The sequence below is a fragment of the Nothobranchius furzeri genome, chromosome 9 (assembly GCF_043380555.1).
Source record: "Nothobranchius furzeri strain GRZ-AD chromosome 9, NfurGRZ-RIMD1, whole genome shotgun sequence".
Lineage (NCBI taxonomy): Eukaryota > Metazoa > Chordata > Actinopteri > Cyprinodontiformes > Nothobranchiidae > Nothobranchius > Nothobranchius furzeri.
The window spans coordinates 27,549,707-27,563,833 of NC_091749.1; the positions used below are offsets into that span (position 1 = coordinate 27,549,707).

At 41.3% G+C, this 14,127-nt stretch overlaps 1 protein-coding gene across 3 annotated transcripts in view; it reads left to right on the forward strand.

Annotated features, from left to right (window-relative positions):
* adamts18 (ADAM metallopeptidase with thrombospondin type 1 motif, 18) overlaps window positions 1–14,117 on the forward strand; it is a 108,939-nt gene extending 94,822 nt beyond the window's left edge. For all 3 annotated transcript variants that reach the window (XM_015953947.3, XM_070554740.1, XM_015953948.3), the window contains 5 exons: window positions 7,893–8,087; window positions 10,197–10,267; window positions 10,447–10,612; window positions 11,925–12,123; window positions 12,463–14,117. In XM_015953947.3, the coding sequence (XP_015809433.3) occupies window positions 7,893–8,087; window positions 10,197–10,267; window positions 10,447–10,612; window positions 11,925–12,123; window positions 12,463–12,578 (747 nt within the window). In that variant the 3' untranslated portion in view covers window positions 12,579–14,117. The remainder of the gene's footprint in view (window positions 1–7,892; window positions 8,088–10,196; window positions 10,268–10,446; window positions 10,613–11,924; window positions 12,124–12,462) is intronic.
* The last annotated feature ends 10 nt before the right edge of the window (window positions 14,118–14,127 follow it).

Here is a 14,127-nt window from a genome sequence, read left to right on the forward strand (position 1 = left end):
GATCTTCTTGGTTGGCTTCCTTTAAAAGCTAGACGACAATTTCATTGGTTGATATTTATGTTTAAGTGCATTTATTTTGATTTTCCACTTTATCTAAAAACACTTTTGGTTCCCATTGATTCCTTGTATTCCATCCGCTTAACTACTCTTCCATCATTTGTTGTTCCTCGTTTTAAAAAGGAGGTGGGTAGACTCGCCTTTTGTGTTAAAGCTCCTCAGGACTGGAATAAATTACCCACTGAATTAAGATCCATCTCAACTATTCGTAAATTTTCCCGCACTGTTTATGCTTATGTAAAGCCAAGCTGTAGTTGCTTTGTTTAATCTTTACTATAATGATTTTGTGCATTCAATCGCTAACATGCTGTATTTCGTTGCCAAACTTTGTATTCAATTGGGATACTACTTCACTTTAGGTTTATTTACAATGTAATTTCTTGCCCTTATTTCTCTTTGAGTGCCTCACAGCAGTTTTATTTAATTTAATTTGGTATATAGGTATGTATGTACGTATGTACATGTGTGGGTATCTATGTATCCATGCTTATGTGTTTATATTTACGTGTGTATATATATATATTTATACATATCGTTGATTTTACTATTATTTACTTTCCCTTTTTTTTAAGTCTGTTATAACTTTCTAACTCTGCCACCTTATTTGTTATTGGTTGTGTTGTAGGAGGACCTGCTCGAAAACGAGATGTTACATCTCAAGCAGTTAATCCTCCTGAAAAACATAAGTTAAATAAATAAAAATAAATAAAATTACTAACCAAAACCTCATGCTTTATGCAAAACATTAAATGATTTTTAGCTTACCAATCTTTACAGAAAACATAAAAGCCCTGAAAAAATCTGTACATAAAAAATATATTAAAAAAAAAAATTCACTTATAGGGTTGGCCATCGTTTTATTTTGAATGATTCCAATTTCTTGTTTTGATTCCGGTTCCTTCAAGACATGACATGTTTTACATGAACCAGCTAACCACAGGTCCTACTTAATGAAATAATCTTAACTTCAAAATGAATTTTAATTCTATAAACAATAACATCACCTTCATTTAGACAACAACATGCTTTGGAGAAAAAAAGAAAAAGACTTGCAGCTCAACCAGTGTGTTTGTTTCTGACCACAACCTAAGTCTGGAAGAAGCCTCTGGGATGAGAGGCTAAATGTCTCCAACATATCCAGAGACGTCCAGCTGTTTTCAGCTGAAACTCTCAGGATGATCACGTCCAGGATGACCGAGAACTACACCTCCATGCTGCAGCAGCCTTCAGTCAGAACAGCTGGCTGCGTCTGACTGCTGACGCTCCGTGTGTGTTTTTATTTCTGCAGTGAGACAAACTCACCTCACACCATCCAGAGTTTGTTCTTTAAAGCTTCTATTAAATCCACCGTGTTGACGTATTTAACAAGTTTCCTCTACGCTGCAGGAGGTAAAGTTTACATTACGGAGTAAAAGTTCGGCAGACACGTTTGTTTATACCTGGGTGGGGGAGGGGGGACTCTGTGCTGCTCACAGACAGCTGGTGTGATCAGCTCTGAAAAGCCTTGATCACAGTTTGCAGATCACGTTTATTTTTCACGGAGATCGGCCGCTGATTCCTCTTCCATCGGCGTTCTAGGAATCTAAACTAGGAATCAAAATAAAAAAACTTTTAATGATTCCGGGAAAAACTAACAGTTGGAACCGGTTCCAATGGATGCTCGATGCCCAACCCTATAATCAGTTATCACTTAGAGCAGTAGGTCCCAAACTTTTCCACCTGACCAACAGATGTTGCTTCATATTTTTACGTTATTTAGAAATTTTCATTATATTTGGAAAGTTTTAATTTATATATAAATACATAAAACTCTTTTTAAATTTTATATTTGGCCTTTTAATGATTTTGTGGCACACTTGACTTCCATACATAACACATCGGCATCTGCCTCTTTTTTACGGCTTTTTTTTTACATTGTCGCTACATCTATCACGTTTGCGTCATTTTTACCATCATTTCTACATCCATCATGTCCCAGAGAAGGTAAAACAAACATCAAACCCAACGTTTGTAGCTTGTAAACCCCACACACCTCTCGTGCAGCACCAGCTGTCTGATGCTGCAGCAGCGTCAATCTTCCCGGCTGGATGAGTGAATTTCTTCATCAGAGTCAATATTCTGCTTCATAATCGGAGTCAGTAATTACCAGACAAAGTGATCAGTCAACAAAACCAGACCTGCCGGCATTTATACGTTTTATCTAATATTTACGCTCTTCGTGCTGCACACATCTCCTCCTCTCCCCGACTGGGAGCCTCTCGGCAGGAGGCATTTTTCAAGCTCTAAAAACTCCCAAACTTTGCTCAGCCTGAAGGTTACACATCTCCACTATCTTCTGGTGTAAGGTAGTAACTTCATGAGGGATCATATTTGTAGATGAGACTTGTTAAAGTCAGCAATGAGGCTTTGGCGCTTCTAACGAGTAAGTCCCAACACTGACAACAATGTACTGAATCTATAACCAACATGCATAAACAGACAGTTCGGTCCCACTTATTTAGGTCTACATTGTTGGTCTTTTTTAAATACGCAGTGTAATGATTTAAATTACATGTTATTTAATAAGCCATAAGGCGTATGATTCCATAGGAAATATGAAATCCACCTTACGGGTCTGTGAGGTTATTTAAACCAGAAGATTGGATCTTTTTATTGCAGGGATTAGATAACAGCTTCGTATTCACTCAGAGACAACAGAAGAGAGAGAGTCAAGTTTAAAAGTTAAGAAATTCATTACTAACAAATTAAACTAGACTGACTTTAAACACTACGTGTATGGTGTAACTAATGTGGATGAGACGGTGAATGGGATGACGTGTGATGTTTTCCAGAACCAGCAAATCCGAAGCTGCGCTTAGTTCTGATGGGAACTGAAGGTGATGTCTTTGCGTTAAGCTTTGATTAGGAGATTCATAAACACATTCAACGCCATTTGCCGGTCTACATACCCTTCAGGAAGCCCCCGTTAGATCAGGAATTTCGAGGTCCAGCTTGACCTTTCTTGGAACCGAGCCGGTAGGAAAAGCAGCGGTTGCCGACCAGACCAGTCTGTGAGATACTTCCGGGTCACGACAATTTGTTGGCGTCTGGTGAGACCCGAGCCTGGGTCTTGATGGTTCAGCTTTTATTCTGAAAGGAACCGTTGCAGCAGTTGGAACAAAAACAAAATTTCCAGCTTGTCGTTGTTCTTTTGGTTAAAGAGGAAAGTTACAGATTGGCCATTCCGACAACTTCTCTGGAACGCTTTGAACTGGCGTTAAAGATGACGTGGGCATTATAAATCTACCCTCTGGGTCTGAAATTGTGTCCAATACTGTGAAATTGATGTTTTTGTGTATTAAAATAGCTACACCCCTTTGCCTAGAGTTATAGCAGGCAGAGAACATGCTGGGAAACTCAGGTGTTTTAAGTTCATCTGCAGATGTGGCAGATCTATGAGTCTCTTGTAACAATATTACGTCTGCTTGCACTCTTTTTAACTGATCAAAAAAATGTTATCTCTTCTCTCTAGAGCCAGCCCCATGTACGTTCCATGAGACAAACCTTAGTGCACGCATAGATGTGTGTGTGAGTAGCTATAATATGACGCCTTCATATGAGATAAAATAAGTAATTAAATGCATACATTAATCTTATAGTAAATAATAGAGAGTAAATAATAAGGGTATTATTGTAATCGTTATTATCATTTGCAACATTAAATATAATAACAATAATAGTAGTAAAAAAAAATAATGCAATGAAACGCCTTACCCCAAAATTCCTCTACCTCCGCTCCGCTCCGGCACGAACTCCGCAGCAAAATCGGTCCCATTGTAGTCAGTCAGACCTGTTCCACTACTGTGGCCATACTTCGGATGTTTTGATTTATGGTCGAATGAAAAGTTGACAGGTTTTACCAAATACCATCAAAACCACGCCTCCGTCAGACCTGTCAGATTCTGATTGGATCAGTGAAAGTAATGTGTTATGTCTTTAAACACTATGTGAAATCAGTCCTGTTGGAACATTTAAAGTCATAATACCTTTATGTTCTATAGGATTATAAAAAAGTAATAGAGTTCTTTGATTAATTAAAAGAAAAGAGTCCATTCTTCATTCTTCATTCTTCTGTTGAGCTGAAAGTAAGCAGGTTAGAAGCGAATGCATGAGACCTTGAGGCCATATCTCATGCAGACTAGTTCTGTGCAGAGGAGGGGGAAAAACTGTAATTTCATTCTGTTACAGCAGTAATTGTTGCTTGCCTTTTTCGCTTCATCCTGCATCCCACCAGCAACCACTTTGGCACCTCTGGAGTCGGTGTTTGTTTACGTCATGCTGCATTCAATGTATTTGGAAAAAGGAGCATCAAGCTCTTAACCTCCATTTTAGTTTAACTTCTGGCATTAGTGCGGGGGACAAATCAGGGTCGATCTGAATTTGGGGGGACAGTTCCCCCCTGTCCCCCACCCTGACTGCACGCCTGAGGTCTGGTAGTGATCAGGTCTGCTGGTTAGAAGGTCTGATAGTGATCAGGGACCTCATTTATCAAGCTTGCTTACACACAAAAAGGGGTCGGAAAACTGCGTAAGCAACTTTCCACGCAAAATTTGGGATTTATAAAAGAAAACTTAGCGGAAAAATGTGCACAACTTTAAGTTGACTAAGGACCTGGCTTACGCACATTTTGGACATGGAGAGCACCTGCAGCAACAAATCCTCACACCCTAAGCGTAGAAAAATGACGCGCTGTGCCAGATCGTCGGTTTCCCACGCCCGCGGTAAAACGGAGATTTGACCAAATTGTGACCTTTAACCTCTTGCCATTTAACCTTCCCCTCACCCTCATCCCTTAACCACACACGCAAAGCTTTGCTTCACGTTCCATCGTTCCTCTCAAACACGCTTAACGGAAAATTTAGACTGACATACTGGGTTAAGGTTAGGATGTGGGTGAGGGGAAGGTTAAATCGCTAGAGGTTAGAGGTGAAATGCCAGTGAAATTGGTGAAATCTCGTCTCCCGACGTGCAGGGGCTCCCAACGCGTCGGAAACAAGTGCTTGGTCACACCGCGTAATTTTTCGACGCTTAGGGTGTGAGAATGTGTTGGCTGCTGAAAAGGATAAAATTATGAATTCCAGCAGCATTATCACTTGTACCGCTTCGTGCGCACACAGAACAAGAAAAATTACATATGTTTCTGCTGCTCACCCTTTTAAAAAAGTTTTTATCTCCATCGTTTTTTGTGAATTGAACAAAAAAATACATTTTAAAATCAAATTTGAAGTAACTGAAATACATTTTTCTGAAAAGTTTGTGTTTGTAAAATTTAAGTTAAATGTTTTGGATACATACTGTTTTTTTATTTTTAATTTTAAATAAAAGCAAATAAAGGAGCAATGCAATACATGGCCATAGGCTAAACTCTTCCAGAGCTACCACATGGACCAATTTGGTGGGCCACCCCAAAAATTCCTTTGGCCCCATCTGGCCACCCGTTATCAAAATTTTCTGGAGATGCCCCTGCAACAAGGGAGCGAGCCACTTTTTCACATTGAACCAGGATGGTTGGGTTAATCTCTACAAATGTTAGTGTCCTAACCCTGTTTGCTGATCTATTACACTTAGGGGACAAATAAATAAATAAAGTGTTTTAAGGGGGCAGAGACTTTTTCACTGCTCTGTATGTGTCTGCAGTCTGCAGATTTAGCCATTTTTTATTTTAACACAGATTTCCAGCTCAACAGCTATTCACCATTTCTAGTCAATAAAATACAAATCAACTTCCAGAATTGGACTTTTAATTTAATATATCATTAAATGCATATTTGCTAATGATGAAGTGTTCTTATAGCAAAAGAGTACAGAGCTGCAAACCTTCAAAATTTAGCTAAACCACATTTTGTGACAAGCGCATTACGAAACTAACATAACAAAAATAAAAAACATTCACTTTTCAGTGACTGTCAAAAACAAGTTTGTAGTTTCAGTTTTAACTCAGTTTGTTTGTTGGTTGGTAGCTTGGTGGCTAAAACCTTGGCAGAATGGTGCACATGCTGCTGGGATTAAACCCAGCCAGTTACAAATGTGGAGGACTAGTTCAAGTAATGCTCTGCTGCCCTCTGCTGGCCAAGTGGATGACATTGAAAGAAACAACATGTTGCTTGTATCTTGACTGGTCTCTCTTGAAAAGGAGATTTTTAATCCCATCAGGATTTTCTTCCTGGTTAAATAAAAGATAATGTATTAATCTGCTATGATTCAAAAATGCATTTATTATCTTTAGCATTTATTTTTGTTCTGGTGTTTTTTTTATCTTGATAGATAATAATTTAATCCGCCCTCATTGGACAAACATTGATATCGTGAGATGGTTGAGTTCATACTATAAACCAATTCATGATTTATTACTTATTAATCTGTTCATCTATTCAAACCCGGTGTCTTAAGCATTCAGATATTTTCTATTTACACATTTCAGAGCTGAAGTTGCTGCTCTTGGCTCACATTTCTGTGTACAACTGTAACCGCCTGACAGCACCTCTGTTAGCTTCTGTGACCGGCACAATCCAGATATTCTGCTGTAATTCAGCCATCGCTCTTTGGGATGCCACAAGCTGTTTTCTAACACAAGTTCAGTCGGCGGTCACACAGAGGCGAGGCCGAGGAGATCAATCAGAGCTTTCAGTGACAAGAGGACAACTGGGATGCATGCAGTTGTGCATGCTGATGCACAGGCAGGGTGCGTGTGTTGTCTGATAAATGAATGGGATGCTGTCGGATAAACAGCCCGGTCGGCTTTGGTCCCAGCGGAGCTGTTGTCCGTCTCTGTGCAGTTCATGTGGAGTCTACAGCAGCTCAGTCTGCAGTCGGTGGAGACGTTGATGAGGTCACATTCATCTCACAGCTCTTGGTTTATTGTATTTCATGATTGGCCATAATGTGTTGCCATCAATGACCTTCTGTTTTCCTGTCCAGCACACGGTGAATAGCAACTGCTTTCATCATCAAGTGACCGTGTACTTGGAAGGCATTAATGATGTCATCTGTGTAGGGTCATTGTTACGGCTTCTTGATTAGAGAGAAAAAAATCATTGTCACAAATTTTTGGGTCAATATTGAAATCAAGATTATTTGTTATTTACCAGATTAATCAGGAAACACATTAAATGTATTTATAAGTCACCAAAACAAAACAGGAACATTGTAGTGCAGCTTGTCAAAATAAGAGTGCTCCATACTCACTGGGTCACTCTGGTGGGTTCACTAGACCACTTATTAAGACCTGTGTTCACAGTGCTAAAGCTGGCTGTTATTATAAACTATAGACAAAGGTTTTAGGATCATGGAAATCCTAAAATATCCAGAAATCACATTTTATGAAATGCAGACCTTGATTTTTACCAGAAGATGGCAGCGGTGAGTGGTATAAATAAATCCATTTAATTGAAACCACACATTGAGTTAATTTTTCATTTGATTTATGAGCCATAGTGCTGCTTTAAAAGGAGAGAAGAGCTGCTATGTAGCCATGATTTACCAACATGGAGTTGAGTTCAAAACGTTATTTTCAAACACACAGATAGAGCCTTAGGAAAACGTCACTGGAGACCGCCACCCTTCAGAGAGTAGTCATGAGTCTTTATTTCCAGGAACTTTTAAACCACATCCACCAGACAAAGTGGCACTAGCCTTCGGAAGGGAAGGACATTTGTATTCATTTTTGTTAGAACATTTTTGTGATCACTTGCAACTAAAATCAAAACACTAGAGTGAAGTTGCATTTTTGCAACAGCTCTCACTGATGTCCTTGTTTTCACAATGACTATTTTTGTTTCTTCCTGGTTCACTCTCAGTGCTCCAAGTCCTGCGGCCGTGGACTAAGGAAGCGAAGCGTGTTCTGCCGCAGCACTGATCCGGGGGCCAATGCGGTGGTGGTGCCTGACAGCATGTGCAGGCAGCACCACAAACCCAAAGCCCAAGAGACATGTGTCCTGCAGCGTTGCCCCAAAAACGAGAAGCTACAGTGGATTCTTACCCCCTGGGGAGAGGTAAGACCAAAAGAGACCTCCAGAAAAAGGTGCTTGTCTCCCTCCCGATGCAGAAGACATCACGTCACATTGAAATGTTTGCAGCTGTGAAGGCAGTTCCTGAAAAAGAGTGAAGTAAGACCTCAGCCTCATAAACATTTAGCTGTCATTAGAGGAGAACTTCATGACAGAACAGAAAAATCTGTTTATTGCTTGCAGCTTCAGATTAATATGCAAGGCAGCACACTTCATTTGGAGCCATCATCACTGCTCAGATTTACTCCCCTGCTATGAGCTCATTGAAATTAACATTCTCAAAGAAAAAAAAAGCAGAAAGTGAGCCGAGAGTCAAGACAGAAGCAGATGAAAGCAGCACACACTTAGTGCCTTACTTCAATGCTGTTTGATCGTTCACAGTCTATTTAATTGAATCAAGTAAAAAGTACTTTTCACTTTTGCTTTTCCTGCTGTTGTTAATTAGTTTCCAGTTCAATGCACTTTTTTGTTGATGTGGCAGCAATAAACAGCTGTACTAATTTAGCTGACTGGATGAGTAATCGTCTTGTTGTGATAAATAATAAAGATGATGATGTGTAATCAGCGTAGTTAAATGCAGATTAAAGCAGCCTTCTCTGCACAACACTAAAGTTTAGTAAGTGAATATATGTGATGAACACGCTCCGACCTCAGTTCTTATTCAGATAATACCTTATTTCTCACTCTAAAATGTTATGATAATACTTCAAAAAGAAGCAGCACCTATAACGAGTGAGCATTCAGACTCTTCCAGCTATTCTTTTGCTAACGGGTGACTAGCGACTGAGTTTTGGAGCCTTTAACATGAAGCCACTTATCGTTTTTACTCTTCTCAACGAGCAGCAGATGTTTCCATGAGTCTCTCCCCAGTCCCAAAGCATTCACAGGCGGCCAAGTCTTCACACAGAAACCCCCTTTCCATGCAGTCAACGCTGGAGGCATTAAAGCAACACTTGACATGGTTCCCATTCCCCTTCCTACTGGTTGAAAGATGATTTACAGCTATCGTCAACAACCCTGCCACAGCCTGCTGTAGCTAGAGCTCACAATGAGCTAACGTTAACACGAGATTAGCCACAAAGTCAAATATCTGCACTGTTGGACAAAAAGTATTATTACTTACAGGTCCTTGATGTGCTTTTTATTGCCGGTCAGCAATCTGGAAAAGCTAACTGCTAGCCTTTAGCTACCGGCGCAGTAAACAGCTTTTGCCGTTAAACAGGTAGACCTCCCACTAGTGTTCCTACCTGAACCACAAAACTGCTAAGTGTGGTTTCTGCTCAGCAGAAGGCTGCAGAATGCAGTCCAATGTGAAGTTGCTCATTTTTATAGCTGGAGAACCACTGAAACCAATTAATAGAAAGCAAAAGCTCAAAGTATTAAAAGTCTTTAGTTTGGCTTTAACCCCTCCATGCCCCGACAGCAAATGAAGCCGACAATGGGCCCATCTCTTTTGGGACACATTTACTTGCCTGATGTTCAAATATAGATGGAAGTTTGGGTTTGTGACGCTAAAAAACAAGCGTCCCTAATCCAATTTTACTTCCGGCAACCTTATTTCTCTGTCCTAAAGCTTTACTGCCTAAAAGCAGGGGTTGGGGGAACGAGTTGCATGTGACAACACTGTGCAAATTAATTACAAGCTGAATTTAACAGTAAAATAGAACTGATAATGACACATAAATGCATTATAATAAATGTAATGTCATCTAAACCCCGTCAGCAAATAAGAACAACTTTCAAAAGAAAAGATCCAGAAGAACGTTTATTGATTTTTTCGCCTGACCTTTTGAACTTCTAATGAAAATCTGACCCCATGCTTTAGCAGCCTATATACACTTTATATGTCTCTGAATATGGACAAACAAACCTATCAGAACAAAACAGAAGAACAAAACACAGACCCATAATCTGCTCATTTTACATACAGTAAATACTGAAAAATAGCCAGTAAAGCACAGCAGTTTTTGCTCTATTACTAGAATGATAAGTGAGCTGGTGGTACCTGCAGCCACAGGAACCCTCCACAGCCCCTACACACACTCTCAGAGTTCATTTTCTAAAATTGTCCCTCCTGCCTGCACTCTGTTTTAGTGCTCCAGGTCTTGTGGATCAGGCATCCAGAGGAGAGAGCTTCGCTGTGGGGAGAGAGACTCACAGGAAGGGTATGTGCTTTCAGCTGCACACCAAGACATCCATCACACTTTAATACTCTTGCACAGACACTTGAGACCCCACTGCGTCATCCGTGTGCCGTCCTCTGAATCATATTTTCTATGTTTTCAAATGGGATTCTCTGTGGGAACAGTAATTCTGAGCAGACAGTGTGTCTACTCCCACACAGGTATGTTGAATACCCCATACGGAGGTGCAGAAATATGGCCAAGCCATTGGTGGAACTTCAGCAAGTTTGTAACCGAGGTCTGTGCCCAGAGGTCCCGCAGGCAGTCCCTGGCAGAACAACCTCCAGCGCCATGGGTTTGGGCTGGTACTCTTCTCCCTGGCAGCAGGTACATCTGTTCAGAGTCTGAACCCAAACAGGAAGAAGGAGAAACGCTGTGTCTGCTAGTGTGTTACAGGTCTGTTCGTTTAGAGTGTTTCTCACATTCTGTGATTCATGAGGCTTCATTTCAAATCTATTTAACCCTCTCAGGCTGAAAATAAGTTTTGATATAAGGACGAACAACTAAGTCCATCAGGGGTACTTCTGGGTAGGTGGAGTAACCAGGTAGGTAGGTTTTAACGTTGCAAATCTGCAACGCCTGCCTCCAGAGGATTAATGCCAATCCTTTCGAAATAAGACTACAGAGGCAGAAACACATGATCACGCGTTTTCTTTTTTTGAGAAGGCACTGTACTGAAAACTGCAGAAAACGCAAAAATAATGATTAAAATAATGATTAAGAAACTACTTAGGACATTACCACGACCTAGTAGCAGCACCAGCAGTGTGTGGTTAAGGAAAATAATAATAATTAAAAAAAAATATATATATATATATATATAAGTATATATAAATACGTGGAATGACAGGACCCAGTGGCTGGCATAGTGTACAGGAACATCTGTGTGGCAATACCAAGCGATGCAACAACAAGAAAAAGGAACATGAGAAACTGGAGATACAGCAGGGCCTTAAAGAAGAACTTGAGAAAGCCTGGAGAGTGAAGACATCGGTGGTGCCCGTGGTCATGGGGGCACTCGGGGCAGTAACCCCCAAACTGGAGGAGTGGCTAAAGCAGACGCCAGAAAAAAACATCAGACATCTCCGTCCAGAAAAGGGTTGAAAACAAAATTACAACATTTGTTTTCCAAGTTTGTGAGTTTTTCTAACCCTACAGCTAAACAGTAGACTGTGGGGGGCCGTTAACTGCTCTTACTGCCTCTATGGGAGGTAGATTGTTCAGCAAGTGATGTAAGGAACAAGGTTCTTAACCAGCGGTGTAATAGTCTTTCTGGGGAGATCCAGAAAGCTCCGCTCTCTTTCTTCCAGAGCCGTTCTGAGGGAATTTTGTGTGGCATCCGTTGCGTCATCTATTATGCAGAACATCTTAGAGGTAACCTCAGGTAGCACCGCGTCTCTTGTTGACCCCAGGCTTATGATGCCTGGATGTTTGGACATGAGCAGAAATCTCCTGACAACTTGCTGGAGGGAGAGAACATGCTGATGTTTGAATTTACCTGTTCACTGTCTCCATCCTAACCCCTTCCTTCAGTGCTCCTTACATGACGAATGCTTCTGCTTCTGCGTTTCATCTCATCCTGTTACCTTCTCTGCTGGTCTCTCACACATTCACCTCCCTCTCTTCCCTCCTGACTCAGTGCTCTGTGTCCTGTGGAGGAGGAGTTCAGACTCGAACCATCCAGTGTCTGCGGCATGGTCTCCCCTCAGCCGGCTGCCTGCCCCACCAGAGACCTGCCACTTCAAGAGCGTGCAACACACACTTCTGTCCTGCAGCTCCCCTGGCTCCGGTACAACGCCCCAGCAACCGTGTCTCAGCTGCTGGGTCAACACTGAAAGGTATCGAGCTGCAATTGGCATTTTTTTATTTTTGGTAATGACTAAATAAACTCAATTCCCAGTAGATAAACAGTACAAAATCCTCCTCCTGAAGAGAAATCCCTTCATGCATCTGAAACTATTGAGTCATTACCGTATTTAGATTACAAGCTAGCACACACCATCAGGGTTATATCAGCACTTAACGCTTGTCCCTTTCTATAGGGAGGATCTTATTTCATACACCGACATTTTAGGAGTTCCTTGGTGCCGGATGGTTTCCGTCTCTACTTTGCTGCTAGGTTGGGACCATTTTAGGCTGTAATCAGTTTCCTTGATCTGTGTTTATTTCCTCTGCAGATGAGCGGTGCGCTGACCTCTTCAGCTGGTGCCACCTGGTTCCCCAACACGGCGTTTGCACCCATAAGTTCTACGGACAGCAGTGCTGCAAGTCCTGCTCCAGCAGGAAGCCGTAGAGCTCTGTCACCCGAGAGTCGGCGCCTTGGAGCTTCTGAAGGAAATGCTGTCACCGAGGCTATTTGCCCCACCCTCCATCCCTCCCTCACACACACTCACACAGAACTGTGCATAAACATGTGTGTTTTCCTCCTGGAGTACTTGATCATTGTGTGGAGAGAATGCGTGGACTCTTTAAGAGAATGGCACGGCCTCACCCAGCCAGAGACGATGAGAATCCCATCTGAAGACTTTGTAATATCTAAATGTTGTCTTTTGTCTTTTTCTCCTTTTGAAACCTCCGAAACAAGAACTGAACATAGTGTTTAGCCTCCTTAGATGTTGTGTATTTGAAGGCATCAGGTTAAAATGCCTTTTTAAGTTATTTTGGAGTTTCTGACGTTACAGCTCGTTCAGGCTCACGTCGGACCAGTCCCGTGTTTTTATCCGCGTTTGAATCCATGTGTTGAGATTCTGGAGGCGGCGTCGGTAATCAGCGATCACACGCTATCTGCTCGTTGTGTTTGTTCCTGCTGAATCACAAGAGGGCCCTGTTTTATTTCCATTCCATTCACGGAGAAGTGATGAAAACGTCTTTCTGCATCAGTGAAACATTTTACTCAGCTGTGGCGTAACGGTCATCCTCATCGCTCTCGTATCACTGCAGTAAACAACTTGACCGTCTATCCGTCTTTCCTTACTTCCCCGTATTCTCTCCGTCGATTGCAGGCAAAACAAGGTGAATAATGAGCTGCAGGCCTCGGGGAGAGGAGAGGAGGGTGAAGAGGGAGAGAAGAGGATGATTGCAGGGCGAGCGTGGGTGCGGCGGAGATGACAAGTGCTTGTTAAGAGAAAACGATGTCGGTTGTGTTTTCCACAGAAGTCTGGTCAAAATGTGGAGGCAGAGCTTGAGATGAGAGGTGGCACGCCCATGGCAGCCTCGATGCTCACAAAGACCTCGCTGTCCTCCTGAAAACTGGTTAACCCTGGTTTAGTGCAGAGTTCACGTCTCGGTCCAACAACCTTTACATGTTTCTGGCCTTTTCCTCCATTCGCGTCACAGCATGGTGTGTTTTATATGAAAGGACTTAGATTTGATTTAAACGCATCATTGTTATGACGGAATGAAAGCCAGACTATATAGTTTGTTTGGGTTTAATCATAATAGCTTAAAATCTCAACCAGACTCAAATGTTCTGTTTTGCCATTATAAAATTTACCAGAATAAGTAGAAAATTCCCTGAGATGAGACGCATTCGTACATTTTGGATTCATTAACTTGTTTACAAAACTACATTCAAATAAAATAATTATTTTCAAACGAATGCTTTTTATTTTATTGCATAAAAATGTGAATCCACCGTTGGCTCCATGAACGCATCAGGATGATTGTGTTGGATCTTGTTCCAGTGGTTGCAACATTTTCTAATGGAATTTTTAAAAGTACACCCGATGAAAACCTAAATAACACTTCTGGAATCCATTTGTGTGAAGATGCCATTTTTTTCGCTTCCAACCATGTTTTAAATGCAATATGTGATTAAAAGACAGAAAAATGACACATTTGTT